The 22,501-nt window shown below is 47.7% G+C and overlaps 3 protein-coding genes across 4 annotated transcripts in view; all 3 read left to right on the top strand.

Annotated features, from left to right (window-relative positions):
• The first annotated feature begins 1,008 nt into the window (after positions 1-1,008).
• On the top strand, positions 1,009-7,152 carry LOC120792417 (presenilins-associated rhomboid-like protein, mitochondrial). Of its 2 annotated transcripts, none has more exons than XM_040131584.1 (10): positions 1,009-1,172; positions 3,141-3,357; positions 3,441-3,581; positions 3,878-3,926; positions 4,323-4,418; positions 4,589-4,738; positions 4,833-4,903; positions 5,043-5,144; positions 5,228-5,325; positions 5,907-7,152. In XM_040131584.1, exons 1-10 carry the CDS (start codon positions 1,096-1,098, stop codon positions 6,028-6,030), a joined length of 1,125 nt encoding a protein of 374 aa, XP_039987518.1. In that variant the 5' UTR covers positions 1,009-1,095; the 3' UTR covers positions 6,031-7,152. The 2 variants fall into 2 exon arrangements, with proteins under 2 accessions (XP_039987518.1, XP_039987517.1); XM_040131583.1 differs by having other exon boundaries at positions 1,010-1,172; positions 3,138-3,357.
• A 2,109-nt stretch (positions 7,153-9,261) lies between these two features.
• On the top strand, positions 9,262-13,766 carry cldn15lb (claudin 15-like b). The gene is made up of 6 exons (XM_040131727.1): positions 9,262-9,796; positions 10,978-11,229; positions 11,876-12,040; positions 12,227-12,308; positions 12,417-12,530; positions 13,564-13,766. Exons 2-6 carry the CDS (start codon positions 11,013-11,015, stop codon positions 13,658-13,660), a joined length of 675 nt encoding a protein of 224 aa, XP_039987661.1. The 5' UTR covers positions 9,262-9,796; positions 10,978-11,012; the 3' UTR covers positions 13,661-13,766.
• Positions 13,767-18,264: 4,498 nt separating this feature from the next.
• The window catches only part of LOC120792057 (tumor necrosis factor alpha-induced protein 2-like), a 54,000-nt gene continuing 49,763 nt past the window's right edge, over positions 18,265-22,501 (top strand). The window contains exon 1 of the mRNA XM_040131063.1: positions 18,265-18,653. The gene's annotated coding sequence lies outside the window, so the exon portion shown is untranslated. The remainder of the gene's footprint in view (positions 18,654-22,501) is intronic.

Below are 22,501 nucleotides of genomic sequence, written 5' to 3'. Positions count from 1 at the left end.
TCTACTTACAGGTAAAACAGAGAGAGATCAGTTGGAGCATTTGAGTTATTCCTAAACACAAAGATATCACAACCTTCAGGTGAGCTGCACACACGAGATGTGAAATGTGTCAACGAACAAACCAACAATTCATCTCGAGTGAAAAATAGTTTGCCAATGATAAATGAATGTGAGTAATAAATATTCACTGGGTTTAAATGGAGCAATTTTTTAAGTAGTAGTAGTCATTTATTTTATCTATTTCTATATTTCTTGTAATTAGTACCAATCTACACGGTTCTTTCCAGGAAACTTTCAAGACATTATTAAGAAACAAAAATTAGTAAAATATTAGTCAAATAAAGGGCTTCAATTGATTTCTTTAATGAAAGACTGTGTTCATTTATAAACATGGCAGTAAATGTAACAGCGTGAGCCAAACGGCCACCGGGGTCTGATTTGAAAGGCCACCCTCAAAGAAAATATAAAAATCAAAATCTGAGTTATTAAGATACGATATAAACATGCAGAGCAGCGTTTAAAAGGAAATATTAATGTGTAACACAACATTTATAAAACAAATACATCACTCAGGCACAAAAAAAATTATATAAATTTCACAATGAAAATGTTTTTAGGGACAGGTACATAGCATAGAATATATATGCATGTAACATACCATAACATTTATAGCCTAAAGTAAGTAAATCTAAATAATCATTAAATATTAGATAATAACAAGAAAAAACATGATAACAACAATAATAATAACATAAAATAATATTATATGTATGATATTATAGTTATCAGCATCTTGGTGGAGAGTCACAAATGACCAGAAAAAGTAATACTAATAATAATAATTATTATTATTATTCTTTCTTGTTTGAAAGTAAAATATTCAATGTACTTTCATCGTGTTCTACTTTGAAAGTCGTAGACGGAAGTTCAGGCACGCGTTTTCGGTGCCAACTTCACAGTGGTCTTTTGTTTTGTTATTCCGGGTGTGCAGTGTCGGCCTCTGTCCTCCAGGTGTCGCCCGCCCGAGGAGCTCCGTGTTGACCCGGTGATGAACGACCTGCCGGGGTCGACGGATCGGGGTCACTGGGCTCCAACATGGCGTGGAGGAGCTGTTCCGTCCTGCTCAGACTGACCGGAGAAGACGCTCTACGGAGCTCCGCGAGGGGCGGCAGGTTAGTGAGCGCGGCCGGAGAGAGGCCGCCGGTTCCGGCTGACGGGCAGACAGAGCTCCGCTGCTCTGACTTAGCTCCGTTAGCCTCAAGGGCAGTTTGTTTAAACTGGTGTTAGCTGGCTAACGTTAGCCGGGCAGCTAACTGAGCTAGCTGCTGTTTGTTTGTTTGTTTCTGACCCGATTGACTTGTTTTAGTTTCGATTTGTCCGCGTTTATTGATCATTTATTCATCAGTTATTACCTATAGCTACAGTTGTTACCGATGTTCAGTTATAGGTGTCACGGTGTCAGAGCGGGACTTGTCTCAGGTGTTGTTCCAGGTTTATGTTTCCATTTCCTGTTTTATTACCTGTTGATGTAGCCACACTTTTCTCTGTGTCGTGAAATAGGAGCAGAGACATTGTTTAACGTAGCTGCAGCGGCGAAACACGTCTTCATCAACAGATGGGTTTGTACGCGGAAAACATCTGCAAATAAATCTGCTATTTGATGCATTGTCACAAAGCCAGTGAAGGTTTGGCACATCTGGAGCTGTGTTTTGAAGCGTCCTTGGCGTTTCTGGGACAATCTAGTCCAGATTTGACCAGTCTAAGTGTAGTGGTTTTCATGAACTGGATGTGGGGGGGAAACCGAAACAATGAAAACTGTCATAAAAAAAAAAGGTTTTCACATTTGTGAAGGTGGGTTTCAGACAGCGTTGAGTTCTTGACTACGACGCCTGAACAGTCTGTCACCGCAGCAAGAGGAGCCGAATCCGGAGAATCAGTGGCTCAGTGTCGTAAGTTAACTTTCCCCGAACTTTCCCCCGAGCTGCCGGATCAGAAGCCTCAGAAAAGTAACGTTCACGGCCGGAGCGTTAGATAAAGACACGTAAGAGGAGGCTCAGTCAGTAAAAAGACAGAATAAATACATTAAAGCAACTTTATATGTGTCTCTGTGTTTCTGTAGCCTTCTTATTTTTAAGGCCTCTAATCATGGAGCCATATCGATGTGGTTCTTGACAAAAGTGTCCACAGTTTGGTTTGGAGTTAATTTCTTCTTGCGAATGGGGAATTTTCTCAATAATAAAATCAAATCTGCAAAGAAAATGGAGTCCTGCTCATCGTCTCGTTGCCTTCAAAACAAATGAAAACGTCTTTGTCTTGTTACCGGATTGTTTGCTCCGTCTGTATCTCTAGAAAATCCTGAATATTTTGGTGTAAATATAAAATCATTTCTTTTTCTGATCGACAAAATCCCAGTAGTATTCAATATCAACTCTAAACCTTTCCAAAATGTTATTTTATGGATATATCTGATGCAGGGCTCTAAAGGAAACGTCTTTTACTTTATCCCTGAAACAATATTTGTGCCGGTTCAGTAGAGAAACCCTGGATGATCCAGGTTGCGGCGCCGATGAACCGTTTCAGCCGTCTGGCAGGATCATTCGTCAGAGTAGAGATGTGATCTTCAGACCACAGTGGTGGAATATTTAATAATCTCTAATAATCTCTCAACTGCAACGAACAAACAAACAAATCTGATGGAGCGGCATCGTCTGCTTAAACCTCCGGTAGATGTAGAGTGAAACCATCAGAGGAGGAAACGAAACGAACCTGATGATCCGTTCATTCAAGCCGTCAGTCTTCCTTCCTCGCCGGGCTCCTGCTTATTCACGGACGTTTTATTTACATTCACTGACAGACCGGGCTGCAGCTGACGATTGGTTTCATCATCCATCGTTTAGTGTAAAAGATGTTTAAAAAATAAAAATCACAGTGTCATAAAATCCAAGGCGGCGACTTGTTTTGTCTGAGCAACGGCTCACAGATCCAGTTCACTGTGACCCGGGACAAAGCAGCAAATCCTGCCACTTGAGAAGCAGGTACCATGGAATCGATTCAGCTCTGAGTGTGTGTGTGTGTGTGTGTCCATCCAGACGTCCTCAGGTGGTCGTCTCTGTGGTTGAAGTTCTCTGTCTGTCCAGCAGGTGGCCTCAGAGCTTCCAGCAGAGATGTGGCTTCAGGAAAGCCGGCAGAAAACCAGAATACAAGAAGGCGGAGGAGGAGCCGGGACCCCCCCACTCAGAATCCTCTGACGCCGTGGTCCACCGACGGACCCCCACCCCCCACTGGGACCAGCAGGCTCCACCCAGCTCCCCCCGGGCCTTCAGTCGGCTCATCAGACCGCTGGTCTTCACCGTGGGGGTAGGTGATGTTTACCTGTTGGCGTTGGCGGTGGCCTCATCAGGTCGGAGCGAAGTCGCGGGCGTGTGTTAACTCCATGTCAGTTTACAGGCTGCTCCTTCGGCTCGGCGGCCATCTGGCAGTACGAGTCCGTCAAGTTTCGAGTCCAGAGCCTCTTCAGCGAGATCAAAGCTGATTGGCTGGAGAAGCTGCACCCTCAGAAACGGGGAGACGTCCGCAAAGAGGTGAGCGGGGAGAGAAACTGAGAGGCGGATAAATGGATTTTTGCGGGGCGGGAAAAAGCTGACGGGCCTTTAGAGATGGGTGAAAACAATGTCGCAGTAAACGACGGAGAAATTAGAAAAACCAAAAGCGGTTAAAGACCGAAGGAAGAATCAGGAAACGGGAAGTGAGCTGTTTTTATCCAAATGAATTTTGACTCATTATGTGATGGGAAGAACTCGGTTCTCAGTGTTGAGGCAGTTGGACTGAGGGGGGCGGGGCCTCGTACCTGAGCCCTGATTGGCTGCTTGTATTTCAGATCAACCAGTGGTGGAGCAGCTTGAGTGAGGGTCAGAGGACGGTCGCAGGTGAGACCACTGGGTTTTCTGTTTTTCGTGTCTCACACACACACACACACACACACAGTGCTACAGACCTGAGTCCTGTCCTTACGCAGGTTTGATCTCCCTCAATCAACCTCTCCGCCTCAGCGTCCTTGAGCAAGGCACCGAAAAGACATTGAAGCACACTTAAACACTTCCTTTCCACCAAAATAAAAGCAGCTGTTTATATGTGAGATATGAGTTGGAATCTTTCCGTGGACCTGAACTGCGACAGACCGGTTTGTTTAAGAGGTTTTCTAACCAGCCGGAGATTCCCGTGGATTCTCTTTAACACATCTGACCCATTTTCACATCAGACTAAATTCAAACAGGACTTGAGGATCCCGACCCCCCGTCTCATCCCTTTTTTTCTTTTCCCAGGGATCATTGCTGCTAACGCCGCTGTGTTCTGCTGTTGGAGAGTGCCGTCTCTGCAGCGCTCCATGATCAAATACTTCACCTCCAACCCGGCCTCCAGTGAGTCTGTCCGCTCGTACCGTTAGAAAGAGACGCGTTAAAGTCCTCAGGTGCGGTGTCTTCATGGGTTCGGACTCTGAGCGACACTCGCGTCTGAGAGTTTAGATTCAGCCACTGGAGCCGAAACTCTGCCGTGATTGTGGTGGTTGTTGTTTCTCGTCCTCCTGCAGAGACTCTGTGCTCTCCGATGCTTCTCTCCACATTCAGTCACTTCTCTTTCTTCCACATGGCTGCCAACATGTACGTCCTCTGGAGCTTCTCCACCAGCGCCGTCTCCATGCTGGGCAAGGAGCAGTTCCTGGCCGTCTACCTGTCTGCAGGTACTGCGCCCGAAACCGGACCGGACCGTCGGCAGTGACGGATCCTGGTGTGGGCTGTCTGAATGTCACTGACGTTATTTTTCCGTTTGTTCAGGTGTCGTTTCTACGTTCGTCAGTTACGTGAGTAAGATGGCCACAGGGAGGTTCGGCCCGTCTCTGGGAGCGGTAAGTTCAGAGAGACTCACCATGACGGGACTGTGCTTATAGCTCTGGTTCCCGACCTCTGAGGACGAGGTTGTTAGGGACCACAGGGTCCAGGATGAGTTCCCAGTTTGTTTCATACTCGTTGTCTGTGTGTTTTCAGTCTGGCGCCATCATGACCGTCTTGGCTGCCGTTTGTACCAAAATGCCAGAAGCCAAACTGGCCGTCATCTTCCTCCCCATGTTCACCTTCACTGCTGCCAACGTAAGACTCGCCTCACCCGGTTCACCCGAGTCACCGGCTCCCGCTTCATCATTAGCTGACCGTCTGTCTCCGTGTCTCCGCAGGCTCTGAAGGCCATCGTCGCCATGGACACAGCGGGTCTGGTGCTGGGGTGGAAGTTCTTCGACCACGCCGCTCATCTAGGAGGAGCCCTGTTTGGAATGTGAGTCGCCGTTTCCGTCAGCAATTTCCGTTGTCACAGCAACAGAGCCGTTCCCGTTGACCCGCGTTAAGCTGCCGTGAACGAAACGCAACCGAACCTTCACATTAAAGGTGTCGGGGCCTTCCTTTCACAGGTGGGCTTTTAATGTGAAAACACCTGAGTGTTTTGGTGGTAGTTCAAACTGGGTCAGGAATACAGCCAAGAAGAAACCACTGTAGTTACTGAGAGCGTTACCTCTGTTCCTTACACCGGATCCGCCAACTCATTTTCAGTTCCTTTCCAACAGTCGGCCTTCAGCCCTCGTTCACACACACACACACACACACACTGATGGCAGCGAGCTACCGTGCAGGGTGATGGTCTGACCGTCAGGACCAGTTCAACACGCGGACGGGAGCCGCTGAGGACTGAACCATCAGCCCTGTGATTAGTGGCTGGCGTCGGTCTTTCTGCGGATCCTGTTGCAGCAGAGTTTTCCCTCTGTCCACCTGTTGTCACTTCGTTTCCGGTCCTTATATTGGGCTTGTTTTCTGTTTTCTGTCAGTCGTGTGATTGTGTCTCCGTTCCCTTCCCTCCTCCAGCTGGTACATCCTGTTCGGTCACGAGTTGATCTGGAAGAACCGAGAACCTTTTGTGAAACTTTGGCACGACCTGAGGACTCGGGGAGGACCGGGAGGAGGTGGCGACCGGGGAGGCTCCATGTAAGACGCCGAACCACTGGGACTGATGGAGGGCGAAAAAAATCTTTAAAAAAAATATGTAAAGATGTATAAAATGTACAGAGACTCCTGCTCCTCCCTGCACCGGTCGGCTTCCCCGGGACAAGTTACAGGAACCAGGTTTGGAGTCGTGATGGTGTCAGGTGGTGATTTCACCCAAACGCAACACCTGGGTTTAAAATATCGATTCATGTCCACATTCATAAAAACACGACTGATTAGGAAAAGCGTGTCTTTTGCTTCTGTTCACATTTTGTCTCCATCTGAAAACTGGGACTGAAAACGATCATTTAATAATCGATCAATGAATTATTGGGCCAGTGAAAGGTCCATCTGCAGATCCCAGGGTCCAAACAGTTTATTACAAAAGCCCAAAGACTCTGAGTTTCTGAAGAAAAACCAGAGAGCAGAAGTTTCTGTTCACACTGGAGTAAACGAACCAGCTGCTGTTTGGGATTTTTACTCGATAAATCGATTGTCGTTTTTTTTTGTTACTGCTGATTAATCTGGGCTCTAATGAAACATGCAGGTTTTATAGCTCAGTGTTGGATCCGCTTTGTGGAGCTGTGTGTGTGTGTGTGTGTGTGTGTGTGTGTGTGTGTGTGTGTGTGTGTGTGTGTGTGTGTGTGAGAGAGGGTGAGTTAGTTAAATAAACACTGAGTCCAGTACATGTTGTTTTAGGAGTCACTCTGGTTCAGGACTTCTGGTTTATGAGTCTTAACCGGTTAAAACCAGAAACGCCAACGGCAGGAAAACAGGAAAGGTTACAGTCCCTCACATTTCACTTTTCCAATGAGTTGTTCAGATGTGAGAAAGAGGATGAAGTCAGTTCTCTTCTAACTCGTTTGGACAAAGGCTCCTCTTTCTTTCTGCTTATTTATGTTTGTTTTCTTTCAAAGAAAAGAGTAAAAAGCTCTAAAATGAAGCCGCTGACTCTGATGTCGACTGTTCTCTGTGGTTCAAATGGTGGTTGTTCTTTGATAAGTACGGACAAAGTGATGTCTGGGAAGAGAATGCCTGAGAAATGCACCGGTGTAACGTCCAATCAAACTGTGTTTGGAGGTGACAGCAGCTGCTGCGATGAGCAATAAAACTGCCGTTTTCTGAATTCTACACTTTGCTTCAGATGATGTCCTGGTCTCTGAGTGTTTGTGCCTCTTCTCTGTGTCTGTACTGTGCTCAATAAGATGCCGTCGGAGACCTCCCGGACCAGGGCCGTGGTCCAGCAGAAACCGTGGGGGTTCGTCCTGATTCTCTGCCCTCCGTATCATCGTCCTCTGTCTCGGAGTCTTTTCCTTCTGATTTCGCTCTACTCCGCCGCGGACATGAGTCTCTTCGGTTCCCCGCGCCATCTGTACGTTGATATGTCTCGTTGCGGTTCGTTACCAGGACTAACCGACGCAGGCCCAACCCCAGTGGTAAACGCCGTGTTACACACACATACGTGTGTCGTGCACACTGACGTTACTCATATTGATGTTACCGCGTCCGACCTTCCCGGGCCCTCGCAGCGTCCAGGCAGGTACCGCTGTCCCGTAACACGACATCCGCAGGGGCAACGAAAATCAGGGTCAGTTACAAAACAACCAAAACAAGAGCAGCCTGGGCTAAAAGTAGCCCAGGTCCAGTGGTGCTCCGGGGTTTCTCTTAAAGCCCCTGAAAGCCTGGTTTCAAATCTGAAGCATTTTCCTGCAACATTAGAGACGGAGTTAAAGTTTAGTCTCGGTTGTTTTTCACCCAGAGTCAAAAAGTCGTCCGGTCTGTGTGCGCTTTGATCAGATTCGACCGCCCACCGAACAACTGTCATCGCGTTTTGAATCAGATGTTGCTGAATCCTGATTGGTGCACAGAAATACATGACATCACCTTTTTCCAACTGAGCCCCGCCCGCTTCGAACCAGTGAAAAAGCTCCGAGAAAAAAACAAAGTGCAAAATCTGTCTGAACCGTTGTAACTTTCATGTCGAGTTTCAGAAGGAGGCGACTGAGAAAACAGGTTGTCAGGGTCATAAAAGTTTGATCAATGGCTTTTCCTCCCAAATTTGTGAGTAGGAATAAAAGTGAGGGACTTTTACCTTTAACTGAAGTTTAAAATTTGACTTGTAGCAGCCTGATAGATTCGGGGCCGAGGGGCCTGACTGTGACCTGCAAACATGGCGGCAGCTTGATAAACAGAGAAACTCTCTGCAGTTTAAAGTCCAGGAACCCTCACACAGACAAACACTGCAGCGCATGCCAGACTACACTCACACACACACACACACACACACAGCAGAGTTTACTGTCGGTGCACAGCTGTTCAGATTTGTGTGACCGCCCCTACAAATACAGCTTCCAGGCAAGTTTATGTAGCACAGAAACATTCATAAGACGATGTAGAATCGGAGAAATTAAGAGTGAGTTTAGAAGAGAACATAAATAAACGTTTACGTGTGTTTAGAGGCAGGTCAGATCCTTCAGTCTGGAGTTAACACACCTCAAAGTAAACTTACCTAAGAAGGGAAACCTCCTGCATTCACAGTTGTACCACTGACTGACTGAATGAATGAATGTGCCAATAAATAAAGTACAGCCATGTCAGGTCAAGTCAGGAAAATCACCAAATCCTCACACATGAGAATATCCGTGACTTTTGTTTGAAAAATGACCGAAACGACTGATCGATCATCAAAACAGCCGCAGGTCAATTTTCTGTCCACGGACAAGTCGATTCATTGACTAATCATTGCAGCTCTAACACCGTGTGTCACTCTGTGAGCTCTTCATATGTTTTCTGTGTAAAAGTCTCTGATATTTTTGGAAGTGGCCAGTAACTCCAGGTGACCGTCAGGTAAATGTGTTAGACGATATTAAATACTCACCTCTGAACTGGACTGAAGGACACTGGACTGGACTCCGGTCAACTTTGCTGTAATTCAGACAAAGGTTTTAATCATGGTGATGCGTTGGTCTACAACCTATCAATGACCTGATGTATTGATATCGTAACGCCCGACCGATACTGGATTTTTGAGGCCAATTTCTTACAGCGATATTACGGAGTTGGAAAAAGACTATACGTTGGCTGATGGGAATTTCTTATTTAAATAAACACATCACGAAACAAACAATCTTGACGCAGATCTTTTAAATTCCCTATTTATTTATTTATTTATCAATTATTATTACTATGACAAAGATCCACACTGAGCCGAACATTTTATAGTGTAAAAATCAGTGCGTCAGTGCCCTCTGGTGGACAAACGTGATCGGCGATGGCAACATATTCGCAATAAGCCGATACCAGCAGATACGGGCTGATGTATCGGTGCAGCTCTAATGTTTTCAGGGCTGCCTGAATAACTATTAGTGAAACTCAGTGCATCGGTTTATTTTGTTCAGAGGATACAGGTGGATCAAAGAAGAAACCCCGACATAAAAACAAATAACTTCTTGAACATTCTTTCTCCAGGTTTGTGAAATTATAGAAAGGTGTGGTGGCTTTACGGAGGCCGAAGCCCGCTCACAACAAACAGAGCGAGAGGTGAAACTCTGGGATTCCTGAACGTCAATACTGATGTGTGTTCAGCGGTGGTTTGGCCTTTCCCAGAGTTCATCGACCCCGAGGCGGACCTCAGAGGACCAGATCAGGTTCACACTGAGTACTCTTCCACATCACAGAAACCACCCTGACAAGCGGCAGCAGAGGAGAACGAACAGCAGAGACTGAAGACCAACCAAAACTTCACATCCACCTCCTAATCTGAGCTGACGGTAAGAGCCGATGTGTCCGACTGGACAGGTTAAAACGGATCCCCACAGGACGGAGACCAAATGGATTCCCACTCATTCGTCCTTTGAGGACTTGAAGCATTTCTGCGTCTGAATTTTTAACTGCTCGCTCTTCGAGCAGTAAAGAGACAGAGATTGTAATTAAATGCATTTAGAGTTTTCATTTTCTAGATTTTGGCGGAGCGCGTGTGACTGAAACGGGAAGTAGTTTGAGATTGAAGGGCTGTGGTGGGGGTCGGGACGTGGAGGTCGGCGGGATCAGATAGGTGGAGTGACATCCAAAGGTTTCATGTTTCATGTAACTGATTAACTGATTAAACTCGTTCTCTAATCTTCTTTGCATGGGTTATCTTCTTTGCATGGGAATCGGTCCGGACTGCGGTTGAACCAAACCCAAACAGATTCCTGCCGCTCGAAACGCTAGAGCACCAGTCGCTGTTTGTTTGTCTGATCTGTCGTTTACGTCGGGACGTATGAGTGTTTATAAACACAGAATTACATATGAGTGGATATGAAACAGGTGAAACAGGTAATTAACAAAAAATTACTTGGAAGCTATATATGTATGTATTCCTACTCCTTCAATGTGCGGATTTTCAGTTTTTCTTTCATTTTGATCATTGCAAACCAAATACCTTTGGGTTCTCGGTTGGACCAAACAAGACACATTGGACTCTGGGAAGCTGCGATGGGATTTTTTTTTTTTTTTTTTTCCCCATTTTATGACATTTTGTAGACCAAGCAATTAATGAATTTATCAATAAAATTATCGGCAGATTAATCAATAATGAAACTAACTGCTAGTTGCAGCCCTGCATTTTAACAAGTAAAGTAGAAATATAAAGGACCAAGAACAGAACCCTGAGGAACCCCAACAGTAACAGCTGAGACTGCCCTTTGGATGATGATGGTCCTCTGTGACTGCTGGACGTAAAGGTAGGCAGCTAGTTGTTATCGTGTTACCCACAACTACTTCAGAAGATCGTAAGCTGTCGGATGCTGAGTGTCAGCTGATTGGGCGGTCTCTCTCTCTCTCGCTCGCTCTCTCTCTCGCTCTCTCGCTCTCTCTCTCTGCCCCCTCCCAGTTAAAAATCCCTTGCTGTGCTGCAGTTTGTTTGGTCTCGGAGCTGGCGGGTGTTGTTGACATCCTGCTGTGTTTGCAGGCGTTCCACGTGTGCGTGTGGAGACATAAAGCAGCATGGCGGTGGGCCTGCAGGTTGTGGGTCTGGTCCTGGGGGTGGTGTCGTGGTGTCTGCAGTCCAGCTGTACGTCCTCTCAGGTGTGGAAGGTGAGGAGTCAGGCGGAGTCGCTCAGCAGCAGCCAGTGGCAGTTCGAAGGTCTGTGGATGAGCTGCGCTGCCACCTCGCTGGGGTCGGTCCAGTGCAGCAGGTTCAAGACGGTGCTGGGTCTGCCGGGTGAGGACTCCAACGCATGAAAACTCAAAACTGGGTTTTTCTGATTTTTATTGTTATTGTTTGAGTTTATTAAGAAATTACAGAAACAAACAAACAAACCGCGTTACAACTACAACGTATCGAGTCTGGCAAAGGAAATCCATAAATGGGCAACACAAAAACTAATAAAACATAACATATATGTATAGAAATAGACACATACAGTACGTACACCAATAATCATAGTTATTACTGGAACGATCTATATGTCAAGATGCAGATCATTTCGTTCGTTTCTTTTTTTTAAAAGAATTTTGTAAATATGTCAAAAAATCTAAACTCGTCGGAAAGAACCCCATTTTGTAAAATTCCTGGGTTTTCCCTTTAATGTTGTAACAAACCTGATCCAGTCAAATGATTTAAAAGCTCGATCCAGCACCGCGAAGGTAAAAAGCAGTTGGTCTCCAGCGCATAGCGATACCTTTCCCAGGCGCCAATAGTGCGAGATTGGTCGATATTTTATCGTGTGAGCTCCACCTGGACTGTCAGTCGGGGCCTAATAAGCAAAGCCTGGGATTTAATGACTCACTGGGTCAGAAACCTTGAACCAGACATCTGTGAGCTGCAGCCCTATAAAGTATGTGTTCTACGTGCCGTTCTGTCCCAGCTCACCTGCAGACCTGCAGGGCCCTGATGATCCTGTCCCTGCTGGTCGGTCTGGCCTCCATCATCGTCTCCGTGCTGGGACTCAAGTGCACCAAGATCGGCAGAACCTCGGAGCACGTCAAAGAGCAGATCGCCCTGAGCGGGGGAATCACGTTCATCCTGTCTGGTACGTGGCTCCGGGACTGTGGTGGGTTTACAAAGAGAACCTTTACGAGGCGTCAGTGGCGTTGTCGTGTGTGTGTGTGTGTGTGTGTGTGTGTGTGTGTGTGTGTGTGTGTGTGTGTGTGTGTGTGTGTTTCAGCACCAGAGTTTCTGCTGTCAGTTCATGTTCAGTGTGAGTTTTCTCTCTCAGGTGTCTTCAGCCTGACGGCGGTGTCCTGGTACGCTGCCAGAGTCATCCAGGACTTCTACGACCCGCTCTACGGCGGCGTCAGGTCAGTCACACACACATACACACACACACACACACACACACGCTCCACATCTGCCGTTGTCAGCGATGATGATGATGATGATGACGACGCTGTGTGTTGGTGCTGCAGGTTCGAGCTGGGTACCGGTCTGTATCTGGGCTGGGCGGCCTCCTTTCTGGCCATACTGGGAGGATCTATGCTCTGCTGCTCCTGCAGGAAGACCTCCCCCGTCCCCCCTGCACGGTAAACCCCCCAGCACCACACGGGAACGCATCCCGCTACATGTAGTACTGGGCTTTGTCCACACAGGGGCGCCACCAGCCCCACGAACCGCTGCCCTGTATCATACACGGTCATCTCTAACACCGCTGCCACAGACACACTGTGCTGGATTCTGATCAGGTTGAAGGGTGGTCAGGATCCGCATCGGCTTCTGGTCATCACTGCTGGAAGAAACCGTCAGACCCGAACCAAAACGGACCTGTGGGAAGACTTTCCAGAACCCGGTGTGCGCCGATCAGTCCCGGTCTGAACGGACCCAAAGATAATTACACTTGATCTAAAATGCGTTGGACCGGAACAGGGCCAAACGCATCAGTCAGGTCCAGGTGGGTCAACACATGAGAGCTGACCCACCTGGACCTGACTGACTGAATGTGATTTGGACAGCCGCCCGGATCCACTCAGGTATGCGACGTATTGATAGACACGCACACCTGAGACCGGCATGAGTAACACAGGAAGACCCTGCCACACCCGGCTAGAATAGAGATGGTCTGGACCTGGCCTGACTCTGTTGGGGTCTCCGAGCTCTGAGCCACGTGTGTAAAAGTGAACATCCCGGGGCATCAAGGTGGCGTAGAGGTTTAAGACCCCGACCATGTTATCGCAGGACCATCGGTTCGGGTCTGGCTGGAGGCCTTCGCTGCAAGTGGTCCCGCTACTGTCCAGTATTCCCGCTGGAGGGTCCACGTCCGGCTGTTTTGCTGCAGAGACTACGTTTTGTAACACGTCCTATGTAAACCCAACGGCGGTAGAGTCGCGGTCGTTCCAGCTCCGACTTGATTTGCCGCCTGTTTTGAAATCGACGGAGGTTTTAGTTTCACCAGCTTTGTCGTCGAGCGCGAGATTCACCCATTGGCCGTTAACGCGCGTCACGTGTTTATCCAGCGGGTGTCTTTTTAGACGTGTGCCGCGGTGTCGGTCGGAACCGTCGTGGCGCCGAGTCGTTCCAGCTCCCTCTAACATATGGCGCCTGTGCCGTGTGCTCCCGCAGGCAGTTCTCGTACAACTACTCCACGACCAGCCGAGGACAGAGCATCTACAGAGCAGCTCCGCCCTCCGACGACAGCAGCTCCAAAGCTTACGTCTGAACCTGCCCAACGCCGCAGCCTCCCGTCTGGTCCACCGTCACAGCGCGGACGCGGGCGGCTGGACACCGAAACACCACAGTCCGACTCGGGATCACGTCGGAGTCTCCCCTGGATTTTGGACTGAAACCCTTTGTTTCTGAAGGCTAATTAAACCAATGTGTGATGATGAGCTTTTGTTTTTTACTGATGAATTTTCTTGTGAAGGGCACCGATCCTCCGATTCATGCCTGGATTGTCTGTGTGTGAAGTGTTGTAAATAAAATGTTTCCTGGATGTGTTTTCTATTTTCGGAACGGTGACTCCTGAAGCCTGTAACAGGCCTGACGCTCAGCTTATCTTTAGTGTGAATTCCTGTTCTGCCACTGAGGTCAGTGAGACCACGTTTGATGGAGCTGAACTGACAGAGAGTCACCTCCTCGGTAACTGTCCGTCGAAGGCCAGGAACGGTCCTGAGAACGAAATGTCAGGGGAGTAAACGTTATCTGATTTTCATAATTATGACCCGGACGTCGATGTGAACAATAATTAACTAGACAAAATCAGGAAAGTCCTTGCTGCGCCCTCTGGTTCTGCCTGCGGGCTGCCCGTCTCCCCACAGTCCGAGCTTTCTTTGTGCTCTCCAACCTGAACCGAAACAACGGAGACTGTGACGTTTGTTCAGCACGGAGCAGATTTTTGATCTTTCGGACGAAAGTATTATTCTGAGGTGAGAATTTCTCTGCAGAAGAAATTCTCGCTTGTTAAACCCGACCCGGACAGATGCTACACCGCGGGTTAAACGTCGAAAACACAGTCATCCGATGGCATCAAAGTGACGGTTGGAATAAACTGTGACACCAGCCGGAGGAGAAGTGGCAGGAACACAAGAGAAAGACAAGAAAGAAGGAGTCAAAGTTAGCGACGAATACTCTGCATCCTTCGTTACTCATTTAATGTCGTGAAAAGGGAATTTCAGGCTCCGGAGATGCAAAAACCTCTCTGGCACCAGTAGATAGAATAAACCAGCAAAGACGCTCCAGTCCGGCATCTGATGGTGTCTGATCACAGCTGGACTAAGGAAACCAGATATCACGTCTCTATATGTTGATTATACAGGACTAAAGGGGGGACGCAAAGTGTTTTCCACAAATGATTAATTTTTTTTTATGTTTATTTTACAGGATTTATTCCTATGATTATTTGATACTGAACACTTTGGGGTTTCATAATCCAGTCTCATTCTTTTTATTTTGAATATGTAAAACCATGCAGTTCACCTCTGTGCCACCAGAGGGCGACAGACCATCATCTACGATCATCACAACACATCTGATACAAAGATGAACAACCGAGTCAGAAAATATCTGGTTCTTTGACTAAAAAAAAGGAAAAAGCCTGCGGACCGCAACTCCCAAGATGCACTGCAGCAACAAACATCCAATCACGGAGCCTCCCATGCTGTTGCTGAAGCTACAGGTGACACAGCCTGATCAAAGTAACCATGGCGACGGATCAACGGTCCAAATTTATAAGTCTGGGACACAGGTAATACACACATACACAAATCAATGCGTAAAAAAATTGCCAATAGGGCATAAATTAACGGGCAATAAATAATCTATCGATATATCAATATCAATATCGATACATAAACTTGGAGGAACATGTAAAAAAATAAAAGAGGAAATAGGAAAATAGCTGTAAAAAATAATCAGAAACTAAGTGAACGGATGGAAAATAAATATAAGTCATTAAATGTGCACAGTTAATGAAGACAAGATAAATAAACTGAAATTTAGCCAAAAACAGTAAATAAATACACAACAAAGTAAATTTATGAATAAAAAAATGACGAAAATATGTAATAAATATGGAAATAAATCAAACTGTATATAAAAAAGGAAAAATAAAAATAAATAAATGGCAAAATAAATAATTGCAGAAATAAATCAAACAAATAAATACACAAATACATAATAAAGGAACAGAAATAAAGACAAAAACCTACATTTTCTTATTTCCCATCAGCATTTATTTATTTGCATATGATATTTATTTCCCTCACGGAGATTTATGTTTTCATGTGACTTTTCTTTCTACTCTACTTTCAGTAAAATGAGTAAAAACCAAAAAAAACCGACTGTTACAGCAACGAGAGTCAACGTCACTTCCGTCTTTATAAAACTGTTCGTAGTAAAAGCTACTTCAGCGATTATTTAACATTTCAAACTTGCTCTTCGTTCATATTTCGAAGATGCAGGAAACCGCCGGATGAGTCGTCCTGGGACCCGCGGGTTTCACGTTAAGGGAAACCGGCAACGCGTCTCATCACGTGTTAACGGAGGGAAATCCAATACAGGCTCCGCCCTGAGACGCGCGGTCAGACTCCGACTTTCACCTTTGAAAAGAAACCATGAAAATGCATTTTTGGCACAAATTCCGGTTGTAATAAGCGTAAGGGCCCCGAAAAGGGAGCGGGGGGAGTTGAAGGTGGCCTGGGGGCAGGGTGAGGCGAGGATGCTGCGAGCCCCCGTCACTGGGACAAAAATCTGAGACGCCTCCGGCGGTAGATCCGGTCACTCGGCCTGGTTGCAGGACGTCAGTTATCTGGATAAAAATGACGGATTTAAAATTTAGACGTATTTTTTTAACGCGCGTCGGAGTTTTGCGTAAAAATCGCAGGCTGCGTTGGTGTCGCCGCTTCAGCAGCTCAAGCAAACACCTGCGGGATGTTTCCTGCGGGTGAACCGCAGCCGACGCCACCGGCTCATTGGTCGATCGGTGCATCGACAGAGAAATAACCGCTGGGAAGCTACAGTGACGCAGCGTCAAACGTTCTCGGAGTCCAGCCTCCCAGATGACAGGATTTGTCCCCGGGGACAAAGTCTTTTTGGGCTTTTGGACGTTTGAGACGTCGCCTTCCGTGTTTTGGACCTTTTTCTGACGTTTCATAGACTAAGCCATTGATCGGTTAATGGAAAAAATGATCGGCAGATTAATGGATGATGAAAACAGTCATTAGGTGCAGCCTGAGGCTAAACGGTTACAGTTGTCGTCGAACTGTAAAAAACGGCGGGAAACACGGACAAAGGCGGCGGAAGCGAACGTTGCCTTCAGAATAAAAGCATCACCCGTAGCAGTAACGTAGGTCCTGTGCCTCTGCGGACTGTGAGACCGATGTGACGAGGACGAGTCTTTTCTCCACCAACCTTTTGACGGAGGAGAAACAAACGACTCAGTCACAGACTGAACCTGCGTCGAACACGACGAGTGAGGAACCCAGAGCGTTTCATGATCATTTCAAGGAAAGGTTCATCGCTGTGACACGTCCCATCAGCACCACGAGGGAAACCAAGTCTTCTTCCCTTGTCACTCCCCAGCAGGGGAACCTCCGCCTGCTCCATCGCTGCCCCCCCAGGAACTCCCTCCCCGTGGACATTGAACTCTCCGCCACAGATCGTCTTTTATCTGTCTGTATTTTTTCTGTTGTTTTGTTTCTGTGTCTGACTCTTTTTGCTAATTGAGTCTTCGAGTGACTTTGAATCCTCTGTTTTCTGAATGAAATTCATTATTGTTATTAAATTACTGACGGTCCATCGGGATCTCAGCCAAACTCTGAGCTTCTTTTTTTTGCCTTTTCTGCACAAACATCTCTGCACAGAAAGAGTCCAAGCTGCCGGGTGTCGCGTTTGTTTTGGTCCAAGAGCACCTGACCGTCGGCGTTTCACTGGATTTGTTGGGGTCGTTTCCCTCCAGGACTCCGGCGGTGACTGAGCAGCGGTTCAGCGTGTCGTCTGGCGGATTTACTCAGTTCAGGTTCCCGCTCCTTCCTGACGGTCAAAGACCGAAACATCTGGGACAGCTGGTGGAAACTCGACGGTCTGTCCAGTCTTTGTCCCAAGATCAACAGATACTGAAGGTGCTTTGTGTGTGTGTGTGTGTGTGTGTGTGTGTGTGTGTGTGTGTGTGTGTGGGTGGGTGCGTGTGTGTGTGTGCCTGGTTTTTACCGGTTTTTACTGGTGTCAGTTCACAGCATCAGGGACAGTTCATGATAACAAACGTTGTCAAAGTGCCTTTGAGAGAGGTAACAAACCCTAAAGCTCCACTGGGGGGCTTGTATGTGTCACCGAATGGCCCCCCAGGCCCCCGAGCCCCCGAGATCCCAGGACCCCAGGCCCCCAGGCCCCCAGGCCCTGAGCGTGTGTTTTGAAGTGACTATTTGAAGATCCTTCATGGAGAGTCAATCAAACAATCACAAAACAAGAACAAACAACGTCAGGTTGTGTCTCTTTCAGCCTTGGGGGGCCCACGAGGGGTGGGGGCCTTTTACTTGTCTGTGTCCAGGGGCCCGTTCTGTCATAATCCATCCGTGATCAGTGTGTACAGTGTGTAGTTCTGGCAATTCAACGAATTAAGTCCATTAAGGTCCAGGGTGTGGTGTGTGTGTGTGTGTGTGTGTGTGTGTGTGTGTGTGGGGGCTGGGGGTTGACAGGGGACGTGGTGGTTGGAGGAAGAGGAAAAGATGACCATTTCCTGCTGCAGCTAGAAAATAAAACAAACAGGAAACACCGAGCAGAGCTCAACGAGGAGCGAGCGGAGACGGGTAGAAACCAGTAGAGCCGGTCACTACACCGGGGGGAGAACACAGCGGACAGGAGAACAGCAGAACCCAGCAGAACCGGGCAAACCCAGCGTCAGACCGAGCAGAGCAGGAAGGAACCCCCAGCAGGCGGTCAGATCGGGGGGAGAGCAGAGCAGAGCTGACCGAGGAGGACGGTAGAACCTTCCACGGGAACGTCAGGCCTGAGCGAGTCCCCGTAGAACACAGTAGAAACCTGAGGAGACCGGGCTGCAGCAGGACACTCTGAAACCCACCGTGGAGCTAGAACAACCGGCGGAGCGGCCGCTGACACACACAGGCACAAAAACACACACTGCACGGACGCAGAGATGTCGCAGTCTTGAGGAGGAGACGTGGATTATTTCTTTTACTCCGCTACAGAAGAAGAAAAAGGTAAGAGCTGCGTCTTCAGTCCCTGTGTGTGATTACTCGTCTTACGGGGACGTTAGAGGTCTACTGGGAGACAAGTGAAGAAAACACTGTTTAGTTCTAAACATGTGCACAGTCTGTGCTCTCAACAGCATAGCAGCTAACAGCTAATAGAGAATAATAGAGCAGAGGTGACAGGCTTACACAGCAGACCTGCACCAGACCACTGAATAAACCAGGAAGTACAGGACAAGAAAGACGCAAATCAGGAGACAGAAGTCGTGTCAGGAAAACAAGAAATCAATTCAGTTTCTCATCAACTAAAATGAAATCGCTCCTGCTGCTTCCTGCAAATATAATGAAGGTGGACGTTTTCTCAGGTGTCAGAGTTACCCCGAAGGGGCTAAATGAGGCAGGGGAGACCAACACTGTCGCCGGGTTTGACCCACAAAAAGTCGGCCGATCAGAGCCGGGGACCATGGAAGTGGCCCACTTTTTCTTTTTTCTTTTTGTCCATATTATCTAGAGGTGATTTTCGATTGGATGATGTCACATTAAACCCTAAATATCTTGAATCTTAATTATATACACACACACACACACACAAGCATCAGGACGTATGATGTTGCCATTGATTCAGTGAGTTACGCCGTGGGCTACAACTTGAGTCCCGTTTTTTTTAAGCCTATGATGGTTCACATTTGGGAACATTAATGAAAAGCTGCTGAACCAGCTGTGATCAGCTCCTGTTCTCAGCGTAGCCGTGGACGTTCAGACAACCGTCACTGGGTCACTGTGATACTGAAGGAAACTTAAAAACAGGAGGATTCTGAATGGAGTTCTGCAGACTCCTTTTCCTCCGGTTTCTAAGTGGACTTCTGGAGCTTTATTCTGGAGGGACATCGGGGAGGACGATGTCCTCAGGAAGGGGAAGTCTCACTGAATCTAAAAACATGTGTATCGTGACTGTGAGTCCAGATTTGACCGAGCTATGATTCTGATTTCTGCGTAGGGTTTTACAGTAGCCCACCTCAGTACGTCCTCGATGCTGCCGTTGATCGTGTTGATCGGCAGCCAAAGTACGATGACCAACTTCCTGTCCCTCACACCTGACGCACGGCATCCTTGCCTCACCTCTCGCCCCCCTGCTCCTCCCTCGCAGTTTGAAAATGTAAACTTTCCCGGAAAAGCGACGTACTGGCACAAAATGTAGCCCAAATAATAATAATCCAACCGAATCCATTTTTACTGCCCAGTTAAGGAAAAGAAGCAGGTCCCCACAACGTTGCATTTTTGAGTAAAGACTCGGTTTAAGGTTCAGAAAAATGTCCAGGGAATCAGTGTAAGTCAATGCAATGTCCCCATAAGTGATGGAAACAGGTGTGTGTCAGTAACAGCGTCGGCGTTTAACCGGCTGAACTCGCGGATGAAGGAGTCCTGCAGGTTTTGTCTTGATATCAACCTTCACACCTCTTTAAAATGATCCCTGTAATTACCGCTGGACCGGCTGCTGTCTCTGTCTGCGCCGGTGCTGAATGCCAGGAGTTCTCACCAGAATCCAGAAAACCGGCTTTCCAAGAGAGTGCAGGTGGGATTCTGCAGTTCTGTTTCTTTAGCAAGCGTGTTTGTGTCTGTGTGCGTTCACGGACCCAAAGAACAAGGACGCCTGCTCCAAACAGCACGAATTTCTCCACATCTGCACCTCCGTCAGTATCACAACATCTCTTCCACTCACTTTTGGTGCCAGAGTGGAACTTCACACCTCGATCGGTGGCTAAAGACGTTCAGCCGTGTCGGCTTCACGTCTCCGTGGACGCTGTCGGTCCTCCACGTTGGTCCGGTCTGAAAACGTCTCAGCAACTGTCGGACGGACTGTGATGAAACGTGGTTTACTGCTAATTAGCATGTTAGCATGCTAACACGTTACACTAAGATGTGTTAGCATTTTTGTGTTTAGCATTTTTGCTTTAGATATTTGAGTCTAGTTTTTGTCCCGCATTTTAATCTTAACGTCTTCTGTGGTCGCGGCTACCGCTAGCACAGTTACCGTGGTTACAGCCTTAGCATTAGCATTGGCACATCTGCCAGTTCCGTCCTCTGCAGAGCAGCTGATCGCTCAGACGCCGATTCACCTTTAGTTTTCAGCGGCTGCCGTACCGGTTCCTTTGCCTTAAAGCTGCCGTGGAGCACGGAAGCTGCCGGCAGTAGCACCGCCAGGTCTCGACGCTCACCTGCACGCAGGCTTTGGAGCTGTTGGAAGGTGGATTCTTCTCTCTTCTGACGGAGCTAGGCCGACAGCCTCCCCCTTCTTCCAGTCTTTGTGCTAAGCTAGGCTAACCAGCCGCGTCTCTGTACGGGACACGCAGAGAAGAAACTGAAATCCCCAAAAACTGTTGCGCTGTTCCTTTTACCCAGCAGCCTGACATCCTGCCCAGTACATTAAAGTATCTCCTGTTACCGCTGAGTGTGTTTCCTCAGCCGGGTGTGTGTGCTGACTGACACCTTCCTTTCAAATTCTGTGTGTGTGCGTGCGTGCGTGTGCGTGTGCACGTGTGTGATGAAGGACCGATACAATCAGGGGTGAGTCGAGGTCGTCAATACCTCCTGCTCACTCAGTACGAGTCCCGGCCTAGCACCAGATCGCAAACGCTGCGGTCAGACCCCGCTTCCTGTTTCAGCCACGTAACATCCAGTCCGATCTGAGGCCTGCACGGGGCGAGTTTGATCCAGGATCAGTTCTTCTCTCCAGGGTCACGGCTCCGTCCGGCTCCCCGTGTTAAGGAAATCTCTAAATTATTCAATTTCGCTCCAGATTGGGTTCTGGTCTGATACCGTGTAAGACCAGAGCCAGGACACGCTGGTGCATCTATACGATGTCGTGCAGGCGAGAGCCACGTCTCATGACTGATGCGTTTGGTGCCACATTAATAGCCTAGGTCTCTATACATGTCGGTCACAACAAGTCCTCCGAACTAAACCACCATGTAGAAATATCCGAGTACTTCTTCCCCCACCGCTCTGGAGTGAAGGATGAGTGTTTAAGACAAAAAACTGTTTTCTCTTTAATTGGAAAAACCCGACAGGAAATGAGAAGAGAGGTACGACACGAAACGCGGGCCGGAATCAAAGCGTGACCGGTGTGGGCATGTGGTTTCCAGGCCAACCATGCAGCTCCCAGAGTGTTCAGCTCCTCCGTGGTTTGTTTAACCGCTAACCTGAGTGTTTGACCAGTGTGTGTGTTAAATAAAGACAGACTCAGAAGTGTGTGGTTCAAAGGAAAAGAAAGGAAAGCAGATTGAGAAATGGCAAAATAAACATGCTTTATCGGCGCTGATTCAAAGCCGAACGGACGGGTCATTGACACGGTGATTTCTCTTCTTCCCACTCTTGATCAAACATCACGTCTCGGCGGACGGCCCAGCTCGGGCCAGGGAAGCCGTCCCTCAACGGCAGAGTTTTGTGTTTCGTGTTTCGATTCTGTGTCTGAACGGCCTGGAGGTGGAACCTCGCTGAAGCGGTGACAGCAGCAGAGTCCCAACCCACACTCCGAGCTCTGATAGTCGGGACTTCTCCTTTTTTGATCCACTGACCTCAATCAACCACTAACCCGCTCTCCTCGTAAACCTGCAGCTGCTGATTCAACTTTCTCCTTTCTCCATTTATCTGAACTTTTTCACAGCTGAAACTGAAAACTTCCCTTTGCGAACGACTTTCAAGTAAAAATCTTCCCGTTCTAGTTTCAGGGTCACGCGGACACTTGAGTGTCACCGGGAACAAGTTCCAGATTTCAGCCTTTTGTGATTATTGATTCAGTTTGTAAGTAATTACGCAGACGATTGGGCACAACAGTGGAGAGGCTTTTTCACAGACCA

Source organism: Xiphias gladius, chromosome 7 (assembly GCF_016859285.1).
Source record: "Xiphias gladius isolate SHS-SW01 ecotype Sanya breed wild chromosome 7, ASM1685928v1, whole genome shotgun sequence".
Taxonomy (NCBI): domain Eukaryota; kingdom Metazoa; phylum Chordata; class Actinopteri; order Istiophoriformes; family Xiphiidae; genus Xiphias; species Xiphias gladius.
This window is presented reverse-complemented; position numbering and strand designations above follow the sequence as displayed.

Excerpts from the sequence above, each read along its gene's own strand:
- cldn15lb (XM_040131727.1), top strand. The coding sequence starts at position 11,013 with ATGGCGGTGGGCCTGCAGGTTGTGGGTCTGGTCCTGGGGGTGGTGTCG. Across the intron at positions 11,230-11,875 it reads GACGGTGCTGGGTCTGCCGG|CTCACCTGCAGACCTGCAGG; the intron begins GTGAGGACTCCA and ends GTTCTGTCCCAG. Across the intron at positions 12,041-12,226 it reads AATCACGTTCATCCTGTCTG|GTGTCTTCAGCCTGACGGCG; the intron begins GTACGTGGCTCC and ends TTTCTCTCTCAG.
- LOC120792417 (XM_040131583.1), top strand. The coding sequence starts at position 1,096 with ATGGCGTGGAGGAGCTGTTCCGTCCTGCTCAGACTGACCGGAGAAGAC. Across the intron at positions 1,173-3,137 it reads AGCTCCGCGAGGGGCGGCAG|CAGGTGGCCTCAGAGCTTCC; the intron begins GTTAGTGAGCGC and ends CTGTCTGTCCAG. Across the intron at positions 4,739-4,832 it reads GGCCGTCTACCTGTCTGCAG|GTGTCGTTTCTACGTTCGTC; the intron begins GTACTGCGCCCG and ends CCGTTTGTTCAG.